Here is a 27286-nt window from a genome sequence, read left to right as displayed (position 1 = left end):
AGGCACTTGAAAATAATCTTTTGTTCATGCTTCAAACAAAGTATCAAGTGCCTTTTGAGGCACCTTATTGAAGGAAGATGTATGTTAATTAGAGAAACTCCTAAGCACAGCAGCAGTGGTGGCTGAAGGTCTCGAGGATAGTGGGTGAAGGAACTGGAAGTGTGTGGCTGTGTTTTGGAGAAGAGGGGCGTGAGAGGGAGAGTAATGTTCTTCAGATAAACAAAGGTTTTTCAGATGGGAAGGTATTAAATGGCTCTCCATATGCACTGTGATTTAAACAGTAAGTAATGGGCCTGAAATAAAGCAAAGGAATTTTTTTTTCTGAAATGTTAGGAAATAGTTCTGCCAGAAATTATAGTTTCAGGGGAGCTGTGAAGTAGTATATGAAGCCTTTTAGAAAGTGCTTTAGACAAAGCATGTACCGGGAATGAAATCATATAGTCATGGAATAGCTTGGGTTGGAAGGAACCTTTAAAGCTGATCTAGTTCAACTCCTCTGCAATAAGCAGGGATAATTAGATAGGGATGATTTTGATTTGAAGTGGGAGGACTCAGTGAGGTGATCTGCTCCCAGTCCTTTGTGTCTCTTGGGAGATATTCCCCTCCTTCCTCCTTCCCCAATCTTTTTGTTTGGTTGGTTGGTTTTGCTTTTTTTTGCTTTTTTTTTTTTTTTCCTATTGGAATGCTTCATATAAAGTGTTCTTCACAAGTTGGTTTGTTGGGCATTGTTCCCAGATACCACCTGGAGTATTATTAGGACGGTGTGACAGGAAATTTCCTGCCATCACTTCAGCCTCTTCTTATCATTCCTTTAGATGAGATAGATAAATTTCCTCAAAGACCTTCATCTCAACCCTCTGACACCATTACTTCTCTTCTGGTTTTGACTGACATTCACATAAACTTCACATGGTTCATTGTGTTACTTGAGTGCTGCAAACACTGACCCTCAAAAGCTATTATGGCAGTCTGGTCTAGGAGAATGCAGTGAGCAGAAAAAGGAGGGTAATACTGACTATGTGAATGAAGTGTCCTGTGTCTAATTTTTTTCCCCCTTTGCTGGGAAAGAAGGCAAGCTGTTCAGCTGTTTTTAAGAAAGATGTTACTTTATTTCTCTTTTAGTTTTTTAGTATTTGGGATGAGTGATGAATATTTTTATTTGTTTATCAGAATACTAAGGCCTACTAGTTAGCATTCAGGAAACAACAGTTTTAATTTGTTGTTTTAGTGGTGTTAAACTAGTTTATTTTATACTAGTTAGCCCTTTTTATTGCAAGGTGGAAATACCTTTACCTGTGGTTTCCATGGTGCACCTTATTAACTGAGCATTAAAATAGTATAAGTAGTCTAGCTAATGCACAGTGACTTATTCTGAAGTGATTGCAGACTGGCTGACTGCAATATTTGTTCCTCAGGTTAAATATTGTTGTCTAGAAGCTGTTTCATTTTATCTGCTACAGTTTTTGCAGTAACATTCAAAATGTGTGATGTGTCTGTACACAAGTATTACTAAACTTGCAATGATAAACTGTCTGAACACCTGCCATGGATACTGTGGCAGTTCTCTTTCACTGCCGCCTTCTTCCTGTATCCTGTTCAGTGATGAACTTCTTTCTTTTAATTCTGTTCCAAGCAATAATTTGCAGTGTATGATTGCCAAGCCAGATCTTGTGTTGACTGCTGTTAAAGTGAGGATGGACTTGGCTACTGTCATGTCAGTGAAGTCTTTCACTGCTAGTACACAGAGCAGACAGATTTGGTGATGCTAATACTGCTGTACACAGTTTCTCATAAGAATCAACACTCATCGAACTTGAGGGAAGTGTTGCTTTCATGGTACTTTTGCTTAGGGATTTAGATGACTTACAATTTGCTGCCTTGTGCAATACCTAATGTCCCCCAAAATAATATAGCATATGTCTGTGTAGCACAATGCATAGTTCTGTAGGGGTAAGTGTACTGATTTGATTAATAGAAATTACATGGCTTGGATTGCATGACTCTCTGCCTGGGGTAATTAGTCTTGCTGAGAATGACCGAATTGTATTACTGGCTCAGAGCCATCTGCATTAGTGCCACTGCTGCAGGTGGTGCATCTGCATCCATAGGAAGTGCAAATATCCTGCTAAAATATTTTTCTTCTGTCCCCGGTGGTGCTAACAGTAACACTGCCAGACCTTGACTGAAGTGGTCTGGACTAAAAAATATTGTGCCTTTGTATAGCTGAATGTAATCTCCATGTTCTTCAATTTCATGTTGTTCCTTTCAGTTGAGTTGGTTTTTATTTTGCTTTATGTTTTTGTGAGATTCTGTTACCATAAGATGGAAGATAATGCAAAAATTTGATGTGCAAATTTTTATTTGTAGTATTCCATGCCAAAAAAAACTCTTTCTGGTCAGAAGGTTAATTTTTTTCTTGTTGGCTTTTGAAATAAAGTACATTCTTGGTAGTATGTAACAAGTTCATTAATTTGAAACATTGACTGTAAGATACCAAATTAATGTGCATGTAATAGAATGATTTTCAAAACTTAATACAATTTTTCATTATTAAGAGGCCAGTGGTGTAAGACCTCTTTATCTTCTTTGAGCAAGGCAGACAGAGCATACAGATTTTACCATCAAATTGTGTTTTGCTGCGACCAGGATTCCGAGCTTGGAAACCTGATGTTAGACAAAGCATTTTATGTAAATATTTCACGTGTTTTACCTAATCTCTGGCATGCATTCTTCTTTGAACCATTTCAGTAGAACTCACTAAACAATTACAGGCACATGAGAGAAAAGACTTAAGTTTGAATTGATGCAACAAAAAAATCCTGGTGCAATTTTGTTTTTCAACATATCCTTTAAATTACCAGGGTTTTGAATTTAATTTTCTTTATGCATACAGTTCAAGAAAAAGAATCCAAGTATGTTTGTAATTCTGGGATTTCTTCATGCCTAGTTTCCATTAAACAACTGTAAACAAGTTTCAAGTATGCTGTATTAAGTGACACTATTTTTTCATGTAAGCATTAAGTTGATTTCTGGTATTGATGAGATTACCCTTCTAGCTGAACTACTCAAAAAATTTGATTTTGCCATACTATTAAGTATTTGGTAATTTTTGGTAATTTCAGTCTCAAGCACATAGGCCTTGTTGGGGGGCTGTGTGTCAGATGTTTTAAAATGGGTTTAGTATTCCACTTTCTATCATGATGTTAGCCTGTTCCTATATGATATGTTACTGATGGCCCAGTAGTAAGGCTGTCAGAAATTATTTAGGTGTGTTCAAGTTGCTTTTGCTGTAGCATATGGAGTATTTCTAAAAGTTTTTATCCATATTTCAGGCCCATCAAAGACTATATTCTGTGTTATGCTTTTTTCTTTTTCAGTTACAGATGTCCACACCTTTTGTTCCTTACATTTCTGAAAAGCTTTACTCTTTCCAGCTCCCTGTCATCTGTTCCCTAAATCTGATTTCTGTTATTTCATTATTAAGATCAGTTATGACTTTTATTGTATGATCTAATGTATAGAAGTTTTGGTTGTAGGCCAGTATTACATTAAGCTAGGCTTCAGCAGGTACAGAGTAAAATCTAGGGCCTGACAGCTCTTGGTTTATTCACTTCTAACAGGTCAGAGAATTCCAGTGGGAAAGAAATGATAGTGGAAAATAAGTAAGGAATGGGAGGGGAAACGTGATGGACTGCCACAAAGTGTTTTCTGCTTGGAGATGAATTATTGTCAGGACAGCAGAATAACTGCACCCATCATGCAGTTGATGAATTGTTATGCATTTAAACTGTCTGTGGACAGGCACATAAGGCACAAATAGTGTTTGCATTGGTAGCACATTCAATTCAGTGTTTGAGATTAAGCCAGTACTTCTTATTTCTTAAAATTACTGTGACTGCAGTGTTTTCCATTTGCTTTGGTAATACATCAGATGGTCTGGGGTTTTGTGATCTAGAAGATGTATCTGGGGTTTGTAGTGTCACCTAATGCTGAAATAAAGGAATTTGGGAATTTTGAAAGAAGAACTGATTGGAAAGAAAGAATAGAAGGAGTGATGAGAAGGGGAATTGTGGAAGATTATCTTGGCAATTACACCATCCTATCTTTTTTCAATAATAGGTTTAAATATAAGGGCCAGGTCTCAGTTCTCTTTTTTCCCAATTTTTGTTTGTTTCTTTTGAAATCAGTGAATTTAAATGTGTAACTCTAAAATCTGAAAACTGTACTTATATCCTGTTTCTCTAATTATAAAATTCTCCTTCTACTCTCAAAATATCCCTATAGAGCAGTAAGGAGTTATACCAAACCTGTTCCTGTTTTGCTGTTAAGGCATATTTGTTCCCCTCCAGAAGGATGGCATTGCAGCAAGGTTTGGACCTTGTTTTTGCTTTATCTATTGATCTTTTCCAGTGTTTGAACAGTAAGTATTTTTGTATTTGTTAGCTAAGGTGTGTCATAAGAGTGGAGATATGAAAGGATATGAGAGAACCAGCCACACAAATAGGCTTGTACTTATGAATGTTTGTGTTCAGCCAAATACAGGGGAAATACTAATTCAGAGGATTATTTTTGTTTTTAATTGCTTTGAAGCAGTTATGATTGTGTAATTAGTACAGATCCTAGGGCATCTTTTGAGATTTGAGACAAAGTATTGTTGCTGGATAGTCATACTTATTCAGTAGAACGACATAATTAAAAGTAGAAAGAAAAGCTCTGGGTTTCTGTTTCCAGGTGACATACAAAAACTAGCAAGCTCTGTCTGCCTTTGAATGTAGTAATTTTTGTGCACTGACTTTAAAAATGCTGTATTAGTTTAAAAAAAAAAAAACAAATGACCAGACCAAAGATGAAAAAAAAGATTTAAAGAAGTACTTTTGACTGAGAGAACGGAAGGGACACAGAGATTAGTGGAGAGTCTCTGAGAGATTATCTTTTTTGCAACTTGTAAATTATAAATTCATTGTAGAGAGTATGACTAGATGGCAAGACTTTGAAAATAATTTGCATTATCTCTTACATATTACATAAACAAAGCAGAAGCTGTGTGTATATGGTCATGAAGAGAAAGGCAAGTTGAATGACATAATTCCAAAGAGTAAATGAATGCAGGGATATCAACAACACAGAGTGATGTCATCTCTAAATTCGTGGTATATTCCTACTCTATTTCAACAGGCATTAAAGTTCAAGTAAACAACGAAGAGCTAGGGCTCTTAAATTGGTGACACAAATGACTAGAATGAAAAAATTTAGTTCTGTAGTTCCATTTGCAGCTGGAATGATACATCTGAAACAGTACGGATCCAGTTGTCTGTTCTGCTCTGGGTGGAAGTTCTGCAAGAAAATTGCAGTTTTATGTTTCTGGCTAAATATGCATAGGCACTGTGCGAAGCTCTGGTGGGAATGGGCATTTGTAACTTTCTCTGTTCCCTCTTTCTGAGCATTTATATACTTGGAGATTCAATAAACTGCAGGTTAGTTCTCCCAGAGCTAGAGTACTGGTTTCTAAGGTGATCACATTGGTGGTTTGAGTTCAATAGATGATCACTTGTCCATGGAAAAGTGTAGAGAAATGTCACACATATTTTCTGTATAGACGCTGGCTGAGGGTAGCTGAGTTTTGTTTTTCTGTGGCTGATGGTGGAATCAGTTGTTTAGTGGTCAAGGAAATAACACTGAGAAGCAGTTTCTAATATTGATGTTTTTCTTTCTGCTGGGACTGAAGCATTTATTAGTGTGTAACCCAGTGGTTGAACAGAAGAGGAGCATGGCTCATTCAGAAATAGCACTTCAATATTGTATACCTGACAAAACAGAGTGGTTTTTATTTCTTTTTGAGCAAACAGATTCTGCAGTAGAGTGAGAAAGAATAGAAATGGATAAAATGGACAGGTGACTTGTGGTGACCAAGGAAAGAAGTGAGCATTGGATTAGAATGATTACTAGAAGATCAAATAATGGTGGTCGCAAATAATTTTCATAAAATTCCATTGAGGATCATAGAAAGAGAAGTTTCAGTAGAAGTAACTGTAAATGCATATAGATCTGGAAGTCAGCTAACAAAACCCAAAAGATGTTACTTTCACAGCCCACTGAATTAAACCAGAAAAACCGAATCGTTGCATATTTCCGAAATGTGTGGAAGAACAGCGTTGGGAAGCTGGACTATTTGTGCTCTGCAGCCAGTGCTTTACAGTCACCCATTTCTAACACAGGAAATGTTATTTTGTGTTCTTTTTTAATAAACAAACTTATTTGGAAGACATTTGTTGCCAGAGTGGCAAGTTGCGATGCATTGAGCAAACTGAGAATAGACCCAGTGCTCAGTGTTTCATTTTGGAAAGAATTGATTTTCCATTGCAGAGGATCTTCTGTTTAGTAGGTGGGGCACATGCATTTAGCCAAACTTGAAAGCTGAAAGCTTGCTGAGAAGACAATATTAGGTTGTAAAATACTGGCTTTTTGGCAATCAAGAAAGAGGGCACTCCTGGCTGAACGCCTGTTCTAATGTAGTGACAAAGCAAAGACAACAACTGCAATTGGAAAACAATTTATAAATACCACTGAATGCATTGCAAATATAGATTATAGGTATGAAAAATCTAAAATGTTGCAAAAAAAAAGAAAAATCCCTGACTGACTGGAACCAGAAAGACACCTATAATGGAATAAACTTATTAATATACTAGTTTCCAGATTGTTCATAAAGCTGGAGAATACAAGGATTTTTCAGTAGTTGCTCTTGTTTTCTGTTTGAAGACAGGGTAATTTGTTCTTCCATAGAGTAGGGATACCAACAACTAACAAGGATGTTACACAAAAATGCTAAGTTCCCAGAGACATTAGTTTGTAATTCCTTCTGAATAAGGAAGGAGAAAGTCCAACTTGTGTTGTTCCAGCATTTAGAAGGAGTTGGTATTTCTATTGATATCAATGTCAAGTAGATACAAAGCTACTCTAAAAAAATAGTAGGCAAGTTGAATTCATTTGAAAGAAGAATTCAGTACTGTAAAGCTGAATTACTGATAGTCAGTTACCTTTTTATGGAAAATATGTGTTGTCAAACAAGTTTTTTTGTTTTGCTTACTGAATTGATTAAAGAAATTGTGTAGATGCATTATAGATTTATGTGCATAAATTTAAATGACTTAAGCCTCCCTTTAAGTTATTTTTCCCCAAAGCAGGTATTTAAATAAGCCATATTATACTCACCTCACAGTTGCTCTACATTCTTAGTAGATGATTTTGTTACGAGGGGAGCTGGAAGAGAGAAACAGGGGTAACTAAACTGTCAAGCTTTGGAATTGGACCATGTCCTTGCTGGGATTGCTTTAGCAATGTTGTTTCTGTTCTTGCATTCATACAGCTATGTCAAACAAATCTGTACTTGTGCAAACGGTGTAGGGAATTGTGCTCTACAGATAAAAACAGTTTTGTGGTTACCTGTGAATAAATGCAATTGTACATGTAACAGTGGGTGATTAAGTGGGCCCTTTTTCTTGAAGATTAAGACTGTAGAGATGCATTCATGGGGAGAAAATAAAGGACTGCAGAAGGGCTCTTGGATTAGCAGGGAAAGAAGTGGCAAGAGCTAAGGACTGGAAAATGAGGCCTGGCAAATTCAGAAGTATCAAATAATTGAAAAATTGGATTATATACACAATTTTTGTTGTAGTTCTTCAAGTAAATACTGGTTGTTAAAATCTTAAACATGATAACCAGTTTTATTCTGTTCATTTCTAATTAAAGTGTAGCCAGTTCTGGTTAAAAAAGTCTAACCAAATAGCTATGAAAAGAGGACTGAAGAACAATCTTTGTTCAGGCCCTGGATGGGAGCCAGCATCCCCGTAACTATTGTTACTAGTTATCCCTGTAACTATTGTTACTATTGTCTTGCCTAAAAGATCAGTGAAGGTGTTACTGTGTGTAACACAAAGTAATGAGAAGTGTAGAGTAAGATTTCATTCTTCATAGGAAACAGCTATAAAATAGTCTGTTTTTACAGGAGTATTTTTTTTCTCTTTGTCACCCAACTCATACACATAATTTTCAAATCTTGTTTAAGCATTTTATCAACTCTGCTCAGTTATTGTTTGAAACATAAAATAGTCCAGTTGTCTTACGTGTTTACCTTTCAGGTCCTACCTTCAGTTATTTACAGGCGTTAAGTCTAATTGCTGTCTTTGTTGTCTTAAAGTTAGACCTTCTTCAGCTGAAAACCAGCAGGGTCTCATGCCTTTTATCATATAATCTCAAGGAAAAATGTGGAAACCTAAGCTCATTAAAAGAAGGAACTTCCTATTATTTTGAGAACATACTGTTTCTCTGCCAGGTTGTCTACAATTTCAAAGATTACCCCCTTGCCCAGTTTTAGCAGATCTGATTAGCAAACTAGAGTTGCAGAAACTTTTGACTGGAAAAAATTTGTGACACAAGAAAAAAATCAGTGACTGAATCAAAAGTTTCCCACTTTTATTCTAGTTTATTTGAACTGCTCTGGAATCTTCACTTCTTACTGCTGTAAAACTGAGGCAAGATTCATAAGAAGCTTCTGAATATGATAATCTTTTTTAAGGTATCTTTAACTTGTCTTCATGTGCACTTTTCTGTACTTCATCGCTGTTTGATGCAAGTGCAGATGAGCTATATACCTCCATTTTAATAATTTTGACTGTAGAAGGTTATATGTTCATAATACAATCTTTGCCCACAGATTCTCTTCATAGAATCACAGAAGGATTTAGCTTCCACTCTCCTGCTGTGAGCTTAGACATTTTCCACTAGACCAGGTTGCTCAAAGCCCTATCCAACCTGGCCTTGAATAATTTCAGGGACGGAGCTTCCAGAGCTTCTCTAGGCAGCCTGTACTGTGCCTCACCATCCTCACAGTAAAGAATTAATTCCCAATAGCTAATCTACACTTGTCCTGTTTCAGTTTGAAGCCATTCCCCTTTATCCTGTCATGACATGCTCTTTTAAAAAAGTCTTCTTGTAGGTCCTACTGATACTGGAAGGTGCTCTGAGGTCTCCTGAGAGCTTTCTCTTCTCCAGGCTGAGCAACTCCAACTCTCAGCTGTCTTCATTGGAGGGTTGCTCCAGCCCTCTGATGTCTCCATGGCCCTTTGGGCTCATTCCAAAAGGTCAGCATGTTTGATGGGTTGTGGCCCCAGACACAGCAGTGCAGGTGGGGTCTCATGAGAGAAGAGTAGAGGGAGAGTCGCCTGCCTCTTCCTGCTGGCCAGATTCCTTTGATGCTGATGGGGCTGAGGATACAGTTGACTTTCTGGGCTTCAGGTGCACATTTCTGGGTCATATCGAGCTTCTCCTCAACATTTTCACGTCTTTTGTTTTGTTTGTTCTTATTCATTGATAGGTCTCGTTTATTAGCTGTTGCAGCTCTTAGCAGGAGTAATAATCTTCCTCAATATTATTAAGGTGTTTTACGACAGCAGTGCTCACACTCACCTTTTGTTTTGTGATGATGCATACATGGCAAATAGTGTTCCTTCCTCTTTCTTTTTTTTTGCCTTAACCATGTTTTCATCCCATTGTAAATGCAGCCTAGTACACAAATTATCACTGATATTTGTGATAATGTACTAATGTGGGAAGATGTCCTTTTTTCCTCCTTATCCCTTATTCTCTCTATTTGTGACAGGGATTTATGAAAACTATCTTGAAAGAAAATTTGGAAGAAAACTGTGGTGCAGAGTAGCAATAAGTTACTGTGCTTTTTTCTCCCCCTACTAATTGAGTTGAAATTGAATTTAATTTGAAGTAAAATCTCACAACAGATTGTGAGAGTTTCTGGTACAATTAAAAGTAAAACTGTGCTAATACAGCTATGTTAATAGCAGTCTGACATAGCCAGAGTGACAGATTTTACAGCAGTGTTGTTTCAGCAGTGACATTGATTTGTTTATTAGATGGGGTATCAGGTTAAACTGTTACAATATATAGTAGGAAGTTAGAGATCGTATCAGGGTTACAGAAACCCAAACTATATTTCCAAAAACCCATCTTGGAAAGGAAATGAGAGTGTGCTGTGTGCCAACAGCTTTTTGCTCTCAGCCTGCCTGCCTGCTTGCCTGGCTGCAGTGTCAGGAGTCAGAATGTGGATATAGAAATGCTTATATGCAAAAGATACAATTCATTCAAACTACAAAAAGGAATTGTTTTAATAACTTCAGGTTGTGCATCTATCACAAAACTTTCACTGTAAATCTCCTGTTTTTTCATTTCAAGTAGATTTCTTTTCATTGTATGATAATTTCTTTGTAAAATAGGAAAACAAGATGATACAGAAATCTATAAAGTAAATACACAAGAAGATATTTCTTCCATTCTGTTTCAATTTATAATAATCACTGGAGTATAATTTTAGCCAAGACTATAAAAATGCCTAATGATATATCTCCTTCAATTTATTACTCTACAAAAATAATTAAATAGTGATAAAGAAGCAGTAGTTAAAAACATACTGTGGTAGTGAAACACACTCTAAGCATCCAGATGAACTGAAGTTATCTGACTGACTAAAGGAAAATTCAATATCGTGTTTTAAAATGTATCACTGGAAGCACATGCTTAACCTTTCAGGTTTTTCTTGTAGTGCTTGTATTCTGTGTGTACTTTGTAGGAAAAGAGGTAATAGAATCATGCATGCTTTTGGTTTGTCAATTCTTCTGTGTATATTTTGTTAAATCAAAAGCTTTTTCTGGAGTTGCTATTCATTTTTCTCCCCCCTCTCCTCCCAGCAATTTTGGCACAAGCACATATAATACTCTTATGATTCAAAGACAAGTTCTTATTTTTTGGCTGTTACAACCTAAAGAATAAGTTTAGCAGTTTTCCCACGGCAAGTGCATGTTGCCCTCTGCCTTCCTGTGGTCCTGATGGCCGTAGCTGCCTTAGAGTGCTTCCTTCTGCCTTCTACACTTTTCCACTGGACCTGTACTCTTCTTCTTTAACACTTACTGGCTCTGAGTGCTTCTGATTTTCCTGTTAACATGTGGTTTTTTTTCCTTTTTTTTTTTTTAAACCTTCCCCCGCCAAAACAAAACCCAAACCCTGGATTTCATTTTACTTCTTGAATTGCACAAGTGTTCTATGAAGTAGAAAAAGGAGATGGTAATTATAGAGTCAGATTCTTCTTTCCTCTTGGTGTAAGACAAATACATTCAGTGATATAATGGCAGAATGTGTGAAGTAGGAGTGGAATTCGGCTCTTATAAGGCTGGAAAATTTTAAGACAGAAACTGATTGTTCTTAGCTGTATGTTGGAGGTATTTTATCTGAATAAGTGTAACAGAAGAGTAATTTAGCATATTCTGGATTTTTTAATGCTGCATTGAAACTTTGCTAAAGAATGCTGTATTCTCTCCTTTGAAAAGAGTTTGATGGCAATTGGCAACTAAAACTTTTTTTGTAGGAAACAAACATAAATCTAGAATATTCAACTATCAAAGAAGTTTCATGATTAGCACATACATTGCTTTAAAAAGAAGTACTGCAATATAGTATATTTAATGGTTAACACAACAGAAATTTTGTTCTTCTGTCTGGGTAAATTCTGTAGCCTTTCAATGTATTATTTAATTTAAATTGAAAAAAATCCAACAAGGGTGGGGAAGGTAGGATGTTTAAGTTAATGTGTGGTGGAACATAGTGCCTGTCAGTCCAGTTCAGTGATACTCTTACCAAATCTACTTCGTATAAATTAAGAATAGATGCTGATGTTAAACCCATCTTTTGGTGTGTACAAATAAATAATAATTATGCATGACATACATGTGTGTATTTATGTAACAATGAAGGGAGAGAGGTGAATAGATCTGATGTGTATCCAACTGCATACATTTTTAATCTAATATATTTAGAAAGTACAGAAGTGACTGCTATTCCCTTGGCACCAATAAAGTAAACAGAACTTCCGACCATGTGTGGATTACATGCCTTGTAATCCATAAAAACTGTTGCCTACTAGAAACTAGATGTTTGTGATGTATTTACATTTCTGTTTTACAGGTTTGTAATGTACTAGTGTGTGAAGGTATGCTTCTTGAATATCCTAATAGATACTGGCATTGCACTCTGCTTATTTTGGTATTTTTAGTGTGGGATAACCTCATTTTACAATGTAAAATTGAATGGAAATGCATTTGCAGTTAAAAAACAACGTAGTCAGATACCGGCTAATACTTTAGAGACAGAGATAGTGTGGAAATTGGCAGTGCTTGTTTGTGTTTCTGAGATGTGTTTGCTGGAATTAATATTTTTGGAGTCCTGTACAATTCTGCTTGCCTTAGGCTGAGTGGTGTGAAATGTAATTGAACTAATGATTCACTGTGGTGAGATAATTTTAAAGAATGTAGTGGGCTTCTTATTGTACAATACTATGGCATAAATTTGCCCTTTTTTCTTCAGCAATGCTGCCTCTTTGCATTCTGTTTTAGTCTATCTGTCAAGCACCTACACCATCATATCACTCCTGAAATCCTCTTGTGTCTCTAGGATATGTAGTGTGTCTTCACAATTTACTTTTGGTTTTGTCTCGTGTTAAGTTTGTCATGTGGTACAGATAATGTATGGTTCTTTTTTATGGTGGCTTCTGGGTGTATGTAGGATGGCACATATTCTTACTTGTATTCCTTCCTGCTGTATGTAGAATTTTCTTCTGCAGCCCTCAAAGTGTACTCCAATGTAGTATAAGTCCCCTTTTTAAAAATTTAATGAAGATAAAGAATGGTAAAAATGACCCTGCTTATATTCATAGAGGCAATCAATGAGTGTGATCGACACAGCCTTTAAAACCGGGCTTAATCTCTTTGGGCAATTCCTAGGCTGCTCTTTCTCTGCTATGAAGTGCTGCTTCATTGCATCTGATTTTGAAATGAATGAGCTTTTAACACTAAATGTGTAATTCTTGAGGTTTTATTTAATTTTAAGAAGTAAGGTTATATTGTCAGGAAACCTTTCAAGTCTGAAAGCTTTTCTAAATGCTTTTTTCAGATAAGGACATGATGTAGACTTATTAATCTGTTCATTATCATTTCTCCTTTCCTTCTTTTTAAATGAATGAGTAGTATCTTTTATTTAAGAATGCTTTATTGGAAGATTAGTAATCACTGAAATCATGTTATGATATTAACCCTACATGTCCCAGCTTCTCTTGCTTCTAGTGTTCAAAATACAGAGGTTAGCTGGAAAGAGAAATGAAGAAGGGGTAAAAAAAAAGAAAAAAAAAGAATAGTTTCTGCTTAAATATTTTGGGTGCATTTCTTTTCAGAAATTATTCCCAAAAGAATTTTTAAAGTGGTAAATGTGGAGGATATGGGATTAAAAAAAAAAAAAGAAAAAAAAAGAAGAGCTTATTGCATTTATTGCATTTACTTCCTTCCTGCAGCCTCTCAAATAAGATGTAGGATTTCAATTCTTGTAGGAAATCAGAGATAACTTTGATAAAAAAGTGCTTTAAATGGGTACAGTTGAATGCAGGTATTTTTGGGCCAGTTTCCACAAAAAAAGCCAGTGAAAATATGAAAGTATGTTTGAATATATGTTACACAGTAAGTTCATATCATTTCACATCAATCAGATAATAATGTTTCTAGGTAGAATTTACATGATTATAAGTGGCTATTGTTTGTGGAATATGGAGCTGTGGTATTAAATTTTGAGTCCTCAGTTCTGGTAAGCTAAGGCATGAGATCAAGAAAACTAAGTACATTACAAGTATTTTTTTAAGCACAAAAACAGTTTTGGCAATACAGATATGATTAATAATTTAGCTATGTGGTGGAAAAGAGCTTTTTGTTCCCTTAAAACTGCGCCTTTTTTATACACAACTTCAGAAAAGTGCTTTAGAAATCCTAATTTTTTATGTAATGTTTTAGTCAAGCTAGCTCTCGTATTCAAGGGTATGATCTGCTTTTTTATATAAGATAATAGTTATTGAGAATTAGCATTTTAAATATACTGGTAGCTGGTGACACACTGATCAGTTTATGTAACAAGAGAAGTGAAGTCATGCTCATTGATTTTGCAGCTTTTTGTTTTGTTTCCCCCTCCCCACCACTGTTTCATTGAAATTAAGACATTTTTAAGCATGACATGGTGCAAACAACTTGACAAACTTATGTTTGGATAAATATCTTAATTCTTGCTTACAGTGCTATGGATGATGATAACTTCATAAGGCTTCTTGGTACTTCAATGCAGGTTTAAGATGAAATTGAGGAAGGCAATGTAGAACAAAGATATGCCATGGCTGCCCAGGAAATGCAGGAATACCGTAGCTGGCAGTATTGGTGATTGGTTTGTGACAAAGCAATTGAATGGCTAGAGCTGAACACAGTGGAAAATAATAGAGTTATCAAGGGCAGGAAAATTACCTTCTACTCTAGCTGTGGCATTTGACAATCATATCTATGTAGATAGATGGTATGCATGAAAAATTCCTGTATGAAAGGTCCTTGTGCCACACTAGAGGTCAGCGTGAAAAATCTAAGCCTTTGCACAGGATTCACTTGGTTGGTTGGCTTTTAGCATCAGCCAAAACATTTTCTCATCCATGCTTTTTTCCTTCATTTAGCCTTTTACCGCTGCCTCATCCTTTGTAATTATTCAAAGTTGTGTATTTTCCATGTAGAAATTGTGGATCTGAGATTGTATATGCAAAACTTTTTACTTTTCTTGAGAGTACTGTCAGTTTTTGGACCAGCATGAATTTTTTTCCCCATATCAGAAGTTTCTGAACCATTCACTGAAGGACATAATGTAAATGGCTTTTTCTGTGCATGGCAGTCGCATGCTGGAGAAGATTGAAATAAGTGGGATATCTAAATATGAGGTCAAAACGCATCCAGGTTGTAGCTGCATAATATTCAGAATACTCTGATCGATACTGTTTATGAATTAAATTTAAAAACGTACAAAATAGTGAATTTGTGCTATAGAAAAGTATTCCCAAGTGCAATTTTTCCTTAAAAATTCTATTATATTTACAGAGAAACTGAGCCATACAAATATTTTTAAAAGTTTGCACTTCTTTAAGGCTATTTATTTTCTAAAAAAAGAGGGCTTGAATATTTTTGACAAATATACACATGGTGTTACGCTAACAAACAGCCATGCAACATATATCTTACATAATGAAGAAATTGAATATACAAGACCTACTCTATTTAACATATATATTGAAAATATACAGTCTTGCCAATAGTTAAAAAAGTTTTTCTTATTTGGCAGTATTTTTTTTTTTACAATTTGTTCAAATATTCCGTTTGATGTGTTTTGGTGAATACTGAAATCTAGTCAGTGACAACCTGAGGTACTAAACATTTTTGTCTTACTTCGCTGTCTTCAAAGGTAATCTTTTTGTTCCTTTTAGGCTCTATCCATGAGTTGTGTATTACAGCATTATTTGGCATGGGATCTGCTTCCACTATTGAAACAACTCGCTTTTTCATCTTACTTTTCAGAACTTTCTGAAACTTTTGCCTCGTGAATGCGTAAAGTAGAGGGTGAAATATAGTTGTTCCATATGCCATTACTAGAAAACATAATCTCAACTTTACCAAAAGGTCACTTGGGCCCAAACATAAAATAGTGGTGTTTAAAACAGAGATGGGTGTCCAGCAGAGAAGGAACGTTGAGATGATCAGAAGAGACATTCTGAAGACTCTCTTTTGCCGTTCTCGTCGCTCCCGGTGCCGTTTTACGGCTCGGCGTAGAGCGATTATGACGGACACAGAAGTCCTTACACCAAAGACGACATTTTTTCCTGCACTGCTGTGGGATACATCTGTAGTCTCGTGCTGCGTGGTCAAAGAAATAGTTTTTTTCTTTCTGTTTTTCTTCTTTTGCCCCGTTGTAAATCTTGTACCAATCCGAATATTTAGGGCCTGGAGTATTTTGGTGTATGTAATTAGCATTACTATAACAGTGAAGAAAAATATTGGGATCTGAACGAGAATGTGGTAGTACATTCCTAGTTCAGTGTGGTACTCGTTTGTACTCACGCACAGAAGTGTCTTATTTTCCCAAGTACTTGCACTTTGAAGACTGAAGAAGTTGACTTCAATGAAAGGAATCAGGAAGGAAAAAAGTGAAATGATCCATATTGATGTCATTAATATCACAGCCCTTCCCATGGTCAGGATTCGATTAGCAGGTTTTACAGAGATGTCATATCGGTCCAGCGTGATAGCGAAGACGTTGATTGCAGTTGAAACGCTTGCAAAAGAGACACAAGCCTCATGGAAGCAGCAGATGAGAGCAGTGTTACTCTCCAGTGAAAGCAGAAGTATAACTATAGTTAGAGGAATACATCCCACACAAATTATTACATCAAGTACATGAAGGTTCATTGTAATTATGTTACTGACAGAATTGATTAAGTTGGATTTCATACAGTAAAGTACCAGAACGGTGAGGTTGCTGCCAAGTCCCAAAACAATTTCTAACATCAAAAATCCAGTGAGAGAAACTTGAAAGCTTAATGGATATGACAGTGGTTGGTACATGTTGGTATCGATGTCATCAATGGCATCTCGAACTGTAATGTTAGATTCGGACTGCATGTTGACTTCCAGAATGGGGGACAAACACATTCTTTTGTTGCAGCTGGTTTTTCTCCTGAAAGGTGAAATAAAATATGGAACTATTTGATTTATTTTTTTAACACTTATTGTAGATAAATGCTGGGGAAGGAGGAGGGAGGAAAAGCAATATTCTTATCAAACTCTTCATATACAGTATATTTAGAGTTTTAATTGGCATGGACTCAAAAGCCTGAAGATCTAGAATAAGGTCTTTGCTTTTTCAAAGAAAGCAGGATTTGTTTGAAAGAAGAAAAAATAGTGAAAAGCTTCCACTTAGGGAGGCAAGCCTTTGTTTATAGTGATGTGGTTTTTCACAAAGGGCTCATTTGTTGAATAAACCATACTTTGTGCATAGCCTTTGTATTGCTTTGAGGGTCATTTTAGAAGAATGTTGTTAAGTATTAACAAATTAGTGATCAAGATCATTTTAAAAAGCTCTTGTGGAAAAAGGAGTGATAGGAACATGAAGCACTGTTGCTTATGTATCATAAAAATGATGTTTAAATTATTTATGCCAATTTATCCACCTCTTTCTTGTAAGGTTTACAGTAGTGCTGTGGACTGAAATGTGACGTTCTGTAATTCACCAGATTTTTACAGAGTTTAAACCTTCTGTTCATTTTAATCTTCTGTGCATCTATGTGTGTGATGCTTGCCACTACAACAGCTTTATATAAGTATATATAATTTCAAATGCAAAACTTATGTGGGTTTGGGAAATTGAGTTTATTACAAAATACTACATTTCCTTTTTCTGATTTGAATTTTTAATTTCTTCAAGAAATCTGTGCCTACATGGAATGGACGAGTATTTAATTTTATTCCAGAAAATATTTAAGGGAATAATTTCAGCAAATAATATTTAAAATAAAATTGTCTCAGGTTTTGATTTTGGTGATTTTTTTTTTCCAATACAAACTGCAATTAAACCAAACAGATTTATATATATATAGCATGTTTCTCTTAGGAATAAGTAAGGATCAAAAAGGTATTTACTTTATCTAGCAGATTTTTTATTTTGTGTCTCATCTGCTTAGTTTTACACATGCGGGTAAGTTCTAAATATAGCATCTGCATGTAATACCTGATGTTTGTATGATTTATATCGTCAGCCAGCTCTTGAGTTTGTAATTGATTGAATAGATAAAAGAGAGGTTATTCAATTTCTTGTTATGATACTGCAGGGGTTTTTTTCCTAGGTAGCTTTAAATTTAAGAGGGGACATATTTGGCATGAAAATAAATTGAATGTCGACCTTTGTTCTATTCTGAATACATTAAAATGGATAGCACTAAGGTGAACAAAATTGAGCTCTTTTAAAATGAAAGTATGAATTAAGCACACTTGGGATACAGTATGCAAATGGATTTCATCTGCAGTTCTGAAAAGCTTCAGTTGAACAATACTATTAATTGCAAATTGTATGATGAAAATTCTTGGTATTCTTCAACAGCTATTTCACATGTACCTCTTAAATAAAAAAGATGTAAATTAGAACGTATTACTCTCAGGTGTGAAATGAAACAAGAAATATTTCAAAAGCTTTGTTTCTGTTCTAATTTAGGCAACCTCTATCTGTCTTACATTAACCCTCAGGGATATGATCTCCTCTTGCATGCTGTCCTGGCTGTGAATCGGTTTCAAGAAACCATTCCAAATGCATTGTTGAATAAAGGAAGTTCTTTTATATTCTGAAAAGCCAGGAAGAAATCAAAAGCAGATCTGCTAAAACAAACTACAGTCTCACCCTAACATTATAGCAACCGAGTTTTTGTGGAAACAGAAAACCTCAGATGTGTTAGGTCGCCATGAATAGATTAAACATCACCTCCTGGTTGCGTTGCCTCTGTTTTGGGAAGCAGAGCTGTGTGGACAGGAGCTTGTGAGCTTGTTCACCCAGCACGGGCAGTGCCAGGGCACCTACCTGTTCTCTGTGTCTCAGGGGCCTGGCACAGCGTGGCAGCAGCTTGGCAGAAACTGACACATGGTGTCACTGAGAGATTTTTGACATGCACTGTAACCTGGAAATCAAGTGGTAGCTGAGCTCTTATTTCATTTCTTGCAGGTTTTTTTGTTTTCCTTTTTTTTTGTTCCTGCAGTTCAGCAGCAAAAAGTTCTGATTAAACATGGGGACTTCTTAATTGCCTCACATGCTTCTACAGACCAGGGCATATTCTCTGTGTCTGTTCTGAGTTTCAAGCCAGCAATAACAAATAAACCTTCTTTTAAGTGATGTTAATTTCCTTCCCCTGTTGCATTTTGTAGAAGCCTGTTTTTATTTTCCAGGTTTAAAGAGTAATATTTTCTGATCTCAGTTTTCAGAGAGTGTGTAGACATCCTTAGTTTATGGTTGCGTATTTCTCTCTGTAATATTCCTGCTCATTACTTTTGAGTGATGGCTTAGTGAAAGAAGTTGCTATACATCATAAAATCCAGTTCATGTGCTTTGAGAGTAACCATGGGTTACCTAATTTGGTTTATTTTGATTTAAGGAGAATACATAACATCATAAAATTGAGAGAAAAATATCCATTAGTCATTATGACAAGTAAGTTATTTAATGAGTAGTATAGAAAAAGCTTGGTTAAACCTTTATTCAGCTTGCTGATGAAGTATGCATATTCTCCTTTTGGGATTTCATGTTTCATTGTCTCTTCATGCATCAGTAGTTTCCACAACTCTGGTTTTAAATTATAAATCCCTCTTTAAGAAATGCTCACCATTTTAAGAATCAATCATTGCGCTCTTCTTTTAATGAAAATCTGAGCAGATGTGTTAGTCTTCCATGTATATTGTTGAAGTGTCATGCACGTAAATGGTAATGCAAGTGTGTTCCATGTTTTGTTTTTAATTCCTTTATGTCTTAAGAATACATTTTAGGGATGCATCCTGCTGCTCGTAGGTCATACAGCTACAAAGATACCCGGTCAACTGCATTCTTCATATTGTCAGTAGTAAAACTGAATTAGTTGCTGCATGCCCTTGTGAAGGGGAGGAAAAAAAAGGTTAAAAGTAGGGCTTATAATTTCAAAAATAAAGTAATGCAAGAATGTATTTTCTAATATCACTTATTTAATGAATAAAGGATCTCTAAAATTGGACCTTACAGATTACATAGAAAGTCAGTTTGCCTGCTCTCTATTTGCTAGTAAAATCATATTATTCTGTCAGCTTACATGAATTTAGGTATTTTGGACAAGTTTCCTGTTCTTCAGATAGTACAGGTTACAAAAAATCCTGGCTAGAAGCAATAACTGTTGGATGCAGAGTGTCTGTGACTAAAGCTAGAAAATGTAGTTTTATAGCTCTGGTGAGCAGGTAGTTTATACATACAACTGTCTTGTCTTTTAATGAGAAACTGAACAGAGTTAATGAGCCTTTTTAAAATACGCTTTTGTTTAATTTGCACACTGTTATACTTTCCTTTCTTGAAATAGATGTTTAGCAAATCCATGCTTTTAATAAATGGCTTGTATGTACAGGATAACGAAAGAAATAAGTTTAAAAAAACCAACAAAAAAGGGGGATTTCTTGAGCAATCAGAGATTAGTCATATGAGCCAACCTTCATAAAGCAATAAGTATGCACTAATTACAGACTGTCTGATCCTTCGAAGAGTAACTGAATAAATCTGAAACATATTTAACTGCCAATATTTGGAAATACTGCTGAGGGAGGAAAAGCATATTCCCGGTTTCTTTATGTGATTGTTTTCCCCAATACTGTATGAGCTTAAACTGTACTGTCTTCATGTTGTACAAACAAAACAGGTTCTTAATATTCTATAAGACTTTCATACAGAATAACATTTTTCTATCATTATATTTTTAATGGGGAAGGGGAAATAGCATTTAAATATTTCCTGGTCTCAAATATAACAATATATTACTGCTTAATATAAGTTGAATCTGATCTCTTGCCTTTTTTTCTCCAGTTTTTAATTTGGTTTAATGTTGCTTATTCTGCATATCATAATAAGGAACAGGTCTTACCTCCACTAAAGATTTGGTAAATTCTCGATGCAGGTGAAGCAGTTCCAGGTTGGAGGGATTCATTTTGTTCACTTGTTAGCAGAGTAGAAGGGAAAGAGGGTAATAAGCATATCTTCAAAAAATGACCTTAATGAAAATTTGTGCCTGTACTGTGCCATTGTTTCAGCATACTGCTCATGTATACAATTGCTTTAGTTCTGGTTTACAGGCTGCTGCAGTCTCCCACTCTTCCTACGGTAGAATCAATAAGCATCTGAAAATACATAATGAAAGTAATTTAACATACTGAAGGCTTCTTGTCTCCAGAGACACCGCTGAGATTCAAGCTTTCTAAAAAAGAAGAGCAGTGCTTCTGAGAGGAAAGCTTGCGATGGGCAGCTTTTGCAGAATGACAGCCTACCTTGTCGCTTCTCCTCACTGCAGAGAGATGCAGTGCATTCACTAATTTTGATTGGTCAGTGATGTTGGGCTTTAATTGTGCTTCATATATGGGATTGATGCCCTCCCTCCCCCCAATTTATATAAGGATTCTTTTATAAAAGGACTAAATTTACAAATGATTTATGAATTCTGGAATATATTAAGGGTATGCCTGTTTTATTTTTACCTTTTCACTCTTTACTTTGTGTACACTGGAAACCACATGGCACTGAGGGAAAAAAAAAAAGGGATTAAACAGTTATTACTTTAAAAGCTTACAACAGTCTATATTTGCCTACTTTCCATTTCTGAGCCTTTTAGGTGTTTGAGTTTTTTGTTTGATTTTTTGTTTGTTTATTTGTTTTGGTTGGTTGATTTTTCATGTCTTAAGAACATTCTGAAATAATACTGCCTCTTTAAGCCATGCTGAATTTCACCGTACATGTTTACATGCAAGTGGTCATCTAGGTTTTGTAGCAATAAGTTATATTCAGGATAACTTGATATGCACATGTATATTAGGAAAATTTATGCTAGGATGCACTGAGATTATTCAGACCCCAATAATTATTCAGATGTGATAATTTGGTTGATCCATGATCAGAAAAAAATATTTTTAGGATCTATCACTATGAACAATGTATGTACAGTTGTGGAGGTTATTATTTTGCTGAAATGTAAACTTCTAAAAAATTTTGCATGTTCTACATGAATTTTGCTTGAGACTTGACAGATTTTTGTAAGGATGTCTTTCTTGCATGATGTTCTTGACCTTTACTTTGCAAGGGATGTCTTTGTTTTCACTTTTTGTTTCGTCACTTATTTCTGAATCTGCTCTATCAGTATAAACAATGCTCACAACTGTGTAATGAGAAATGTAGCACAATACCTGTTCTAATTAGTATTGGTGCTAAATAAACCTTGGAAATAATTTCAGTATAAACCCCAAAATAATATTTTTCAAAATTGGTTTGCTGAAACAAATAGTTTAAAAATATCTGAGTATAAAATGTCCTATAGGTACTTTGTAATCTCAAATGAGTGTGGGCTTTTTTTCACCATAATTTAAAAGATTTTTAAGGTTTTTAGTAAGGTGTGAGAAAGTACTAAATGCTAAAGTAGAGTTCTTACATAAGTAACTCTGTTAAGATGGTAGTTTGGGTCAAATTTTGATGGAGTCCTCTGTTTTTAGGTTGTTGAAGCAAATACAGAATGCAGTTGTGTAGCTCAGATGTCCTTATTTCTTTTCTTTTCTTTTTCCTTCAGCCAGACATCCAATATATTATTTATCTTTAGGTAACAGCATGCTTTATTTCTTTTTTAAAATGGCTTCATATCCATCAGCATGCTTCCTGTTCCATACTCTTTTGCATTCAGAAACCATGTAAATAAAAATTGCAGAAACTTTGAACAGAGATCACTAGGTACCAGCTGGCTATGTGAGTAGCAGCTGATTGAGCTGTCTCTGTATCATCTGCCTCCCAAGAGCTTGAAACCAGTGATACCAGCATAGCTCTTAAAGGTGATGTGATAAAGAGGATTGCTGAAATGAAAGCATAAATACTAATATATTAAAGAGATTTACTTGCTTCACTTTCAGTATGACTAAGGATAAGTAAGGAAGCCTGTCTAAATTTAAACAGATGAATCTCCATCTCCCTTTCTAATTCTTCAGTGTGTGCCTGAACAAAGATGGAGGTATTGGATGAGCTGTTCTGTTAGAAAAAAATGTACACACGAAGGAAGATTGCAACAGAATTTTGGGTATATCATGAATATATGGTTCAAATGCAAGCAAAGGGGTCACAAAAGACTACCTATTTGATAGGAGGAGATATTGGCAGAAGTTTTATCTGCAAAAAGTGTTTGAGAGGAGTGATAAGGAGCTGAGTTGTGAACATATATTAAGCTTAAGTTTTCTGGAGACAAAATCAGGAAAAGAAGCAGTACCATATGGAGGCAATCAGGAGTAGGTGGATGGATAGACATGCTTATAAGCCATTGCTGTGCAGATGCTAGTTAAGATGGTGTGAACAGATGACTTCATCCTCAAAGGGTAGATAGGGAAGAGTGGGCAAAAGGAGCCATGTGCAGGCACCCAGCATAAACAGAAAATGTGCTGTTCTTATACCTGTTTCTATATCAGTACAGATGGGAGAAAGAATTTGACTGGTATTTTGGCTTTTAGGGTAGTGAAAAGTGGGGTGAAAAGGTAATGAGAAGGTAGAAGTATCAGGGAACAGCAGAAGTCCTAAACCAGGAGACTGATGATGAAGAATCTTAGGATTGAGAATGGCAGCACAAGGGGAGAGGGAGATCCAGATGGTAACAGAATAGACTGTGAAGGGTTGAGGCTGCTGGGTCTGATGTGGGGGGAAGAGAAATGCAGAGAGGCAGGAGCTTGAATCAGAGTGGAGCACAAGGGTGTAGAGGCATGTACTTGTAGAGGGACACTGGATGCACAGGGGGTAGAGATAATGGCAATTGCCATAACACACACCCCTGTAGTACTTCTAAATTCAATTCAGGAGTCATAGCTGTATATGAGAATATATTTTTCTGGTTTGCTGAGAGGAGGAAGTCTGGAAATTTGCAAGTTGTAGTGTATTTTTTGGTCCTCTTCTGTCTTTTATCTAATGTCTTACTTTCTAACACAGAGAAGTTATGTCCCAACATTGACTGTTACTGCATTCCCAAACCATGGTAGGTCATCTCTAGATCTGGAGGTCAAAGTTCTGCTGTTGAATTTATAAGATCACCCTGAATCAGTTTCTTGAACTGCAGTGTTTAAATAAGCTTAGTTTGTTTTAAAAGACTCATTAGGCTCAAAAAGTCAAGCAGGGCCAAATTAAATACCCAGTTAATGTTTTTCTATCAGAGTTCTTGGTTTTGGAGCTGTAGAATTCTTTTGATGTGTTTTAGAGTTTAACTTTACATAAACGTACTGCAGACTATTTTAACATCCAGATGTCATGGATCTTCATGAAGATCATTGGCACAGTTGTGAGGCTGTGTCTGCTCACTTCCCATGTTCTCTGCATTATTCTTTTTCCATCCTGACTGTTTCAGCAACACTTTGTTTCTTTGTACTGCACATCTTGTTTCATAGTCTGAATCTTGCTGCTCATTTAGTGACTATTAAGAATTTTACTGCGTCTGGGTATAAAAATGTCATCTGTTTTCATATTAGCAAGAGACTTGAGATCCTAACTTGTACAATTTTTTTAGTGCTACATAGTGTCTTTAGAGCTCAAGTTGCTTTAGAAAATAAATATTGTGTGGTTTTGGATATCCTGCCCTGGGATTGTTGTTCAGCATTATTTACATGGTGCATCTGCACAATTCCAGCTAGATAGCTCCTCTGTACCTTTCATTTACCTACTCTGAGGAGTGACATGCCCAATTCTAACCTAGCTCTTCTGAATATTTTGTGATTTGTATCTATTCTAGAAATTTGTGATCTATATCTAAAATTGTTTCTTACCTTGTTGTATCTGTTTCCTCAATAGTCAGTTGCAAAGAATTTTGTTAGAATGTTGGTGAAAATCCAGTAACTTCTGTAGTATCAAGGGAAAAGAAGCAATGGATAATAGCTGTTTGAGTCTGGGAGTTGTACTGATGTGCCCTTGTTATGCTGAATTTGTAAATGGGTTCTGCTTTCTACCTGATACTGAAATTACAGCTTGCTGGTCTGGATCATGCTGTAGCATGCTTTTATGTAAATGTTGACTCTTGACCCATACACAAGATCTAGTCATAAAGGTTTTTATTATTATTTGAGAGTGATATGCTGAATAGATGACAAAAATTCTGCTAGAATTTGTAGATAGCACCATTCTGACTTGGATGGTAACATGGTCTTTTCTTTCTTTTGGCTCAAGTACTTTATTCTCATTTCTTTAATCTATAGAGGCTATTCTAAGGGTATTATTCCTTTTCTGCAGTGAGGACTGACATCCAAAAAATTAATTTACCATTTGGTGTCTTACCCTTAAAGTTTATTTCTTTTTCTCCCTTACTATTGATTGCCATGTTGCTTTGTTTTGTTATTTTTGTAATAACTTATTTAGGTTGGGTTTTGTGAGGCTTTTTTTTCCACTTTTCTAACATTCATGTTTCCCTTGACAGAAAACAGTCCTGCACTGGGACATTGTTGATCTCGGTTCCGCTGCTGTAGAATTACATGTCTGGAAAAATCTGGATTTTCCAGATTAATTTATGTTGTTTCACTGTGCTTCCTCTTGTATTTACAAAGATTAATACTTTTGGAAGCAGCACAAAGACAAGTATTTAAAAATAGGCATAGAATAGATAATATGGAAATGATATGTATAATATAATATTATATATATTTTACATGTTTATGTATTTTTATATATAATGTGTACATATTAATTTTCAAGATTCAGAGTTAATGATATCATAGCAGCTTAAGTATAGAAAAATTAACTACTTTTGCCATGGAATAAGAATGTCTTATAAGACAAATCCTTTGGGTTTGTGTAACTATTAGGCATAGGTTATTTTTTTCAGTAGTATTCCATGTTAGAACAATTATTGACCTTTTCAGCACTGGAAGGTACTGTACTCATGAGGAAATGTGTAAGTTAGGGAATGCCCTTTAGCTATCAATACCAAACATGAATCTTGTTTTAGTTTTGCACAATGAGGTGATAGCAAAGAAGAATTGGAAAACCATTGCTGGCTATCACTCATATAGCAGTAGGGAAGGCATCCTTTCTGGATCATAACAATAAATTTGGTTAAGTAGTACAGCTAAATCATGGTCCTAGTGCATTATTGCACAATTACTTAAACATTTTAGTAGAAAGAAAAAAAAAGCAGTTATGCTCAGGAGAGAAGTATGGCTGGTAAATTTAACAGTAATTTAAATAACATCAGTCTCACTCCAGCTTTTCTCCATGGAGGTGGTTTGTCCTCTAGCATAAACATTTTTAATGAGTCGTGCTGGATGTTGTAGTAGTTTTGGCAAAAGTTTAATTACTGACTATAAATTTAAAGATATTTTTAAATTTTTCTTTAGAAATTGTAACATTGCTATGAATTTGATTTCTCCTTCGTTACAATTGTGCTTTGACTATTCTGAGAACTTGAGAGGTTTCTGCTTTTGTAAAATATTCTTAGTTCTAAGTTGGTAATTGTTACTGAATTTTAGTGAGGATTTTCACTATTATGGAAAAGCTTTTGGAATTCTGACATCATATCTTTTGTATTGCTTTGAACATGCAAATAAAAAAGGCACCTGCTTGCATTGTGTGAGCCTTGTGAAAGTGTGCCTGAAAGAACATTTGTTCCCAAACTTGCAGAGTGGTTTAGCATAGTAGCTGAAGTGTTCTGGAGCTCAAGTCCTGATGCAGCGTGGCTGTAGAATGAGGAAATACTGCCTTGTGGTTTGAAGTCCCCTTGGATTGCTTACCTTTCTTTCATGAAGGAGTTTTGTATGTTGGAGGAAGCTATCAGTGCTGTTCCCCGCTGCTGGTTTCCTGTGTTGCCCAGCACCTCCAAGTCCCAGGTCCTGTCAGCTCTGTTTGTGCACTGTGCAGCAGCCTCAGTGTAGACCTGTCAGGAAGTGTTCTGCCTGGCTGATTATGTTGCTTTGGATTGGGAGGCAGCTGAAGTTAACATGCAGGGTTGAAACTTTAGGATCTGGTTCAGGATTCTCTGTCAGATATCCTTGTTGTGAAAGTCATGAGTAGCCAGGGATGCAGGATGGGCAGCAGCAGGAGTAGCTCTAGCTGCCCTGTTACAATCTCTTGATGCAGGGATTTGGTTACAGACCTTCCTGCTGTAATATCCTTTAAGTGGCATTGCTAATTTAAAACATAATGAGAAAACAGGAAGATTTTATCTAGAGTTGTTTATACAGCAGAAATCTTGGATAGACTTTGTTTCTAGTAATTTTGTAAACTAGAAAGGCAGTACCATTGTCTCTTAATTAAGAAAAAGTGTTCACATGGTGTGCCTAGTAGTGAGCATTGTTCTGGCTGAAATTAAGAGACAAATCTTAGGATCTTAATTGCCCTGTAAGTAAAGAGTGAACACAACATGAATAGGTATCAACCTATTAATGTCATGTCCCTTCAATTTTTTTAAGGCTAACACACCATTGTAAGGGTTACTACAAGGGTGACTTCATATGTGTAGTCTCGATCAAGTAGCTGCTTGGGCTTGGCTGATTCAGTTTGGAAAGACTACAAAAAGTGTGTGAAAAGGAACCAGTAGGCTTACTACCCTTAAAATCAAAGTTCA

At 35.8% G+C, this 27286-nt stretch overlaps 2 protein-coding genes across 6 annotated transcripts in view; one reads left to right on the top strand and one right to left on the bottom strand.

Moving 5' to 3' along the window:
• COG5 (component of oligomeric golgi complex 5) overlaps positions 1–27286 on the top strand; it is a 175160-nt gene that overhangs the window by 13825 nt on the left and 134049 nt on the right. The window lies entirely within an intron of this gene.
• Positions 659–25346, bottom strand: GPR22 (G protein-coupled receptor 22). 5 transcript variants are annotated; one of them, XM_038153492.1, is made up of 4 exons: positions 20997–25346; positions 20597–20849; positions 18529–19585; positions 659–16638 (listed from the first exon to the last, which is right to left on the bottom strand). In XM_038153492.1, exon 4 carries the CDS (start codon positions 16611–16613, stop codon positions 15312–15314), a length of 1302 nt encoding a protein of 433 aa, XP_038009420.1. In that variant the 5' UTR covers positions 16614–16638; positions 18529–19585; positions 20597–20849; positions 20997–25346; the 3' UTR covers positions 659–15311. The 5 variants fall into 5 exon arrangements, with proteins under 5 accessions (XP_038009420.1, XP_038009423.1, XP_038009418.1 ...); XM_038153495.1 differs by lacking the exon at positions 18529–19585; XM_038153490.1 differs by lacking the exon at positions 20997–25346 and having other exon boundaries at positions 20597–20988.

Source organism: Motacilla alba, chromosome 1A (assembly GCF_015832195.1).
Source record: "Motacilla alba alba isolate MOTALB_02 chromosome 1A, Motacilla_alba_V1.0_pri, whole genome shotgun sequence".
In the NCBI taxonomy this organism is placed as follows: Eukaryota; Metazoa; Chordata; class Aves; order Passeriformes; family Motacillidae; genus Motacilla; species Motacilla alba.
The sequence above is the reverse complement of the archived record's forward strand: the minus strand, read 5'-3'. Positions and strand labels throughout refer to the sequence as shown.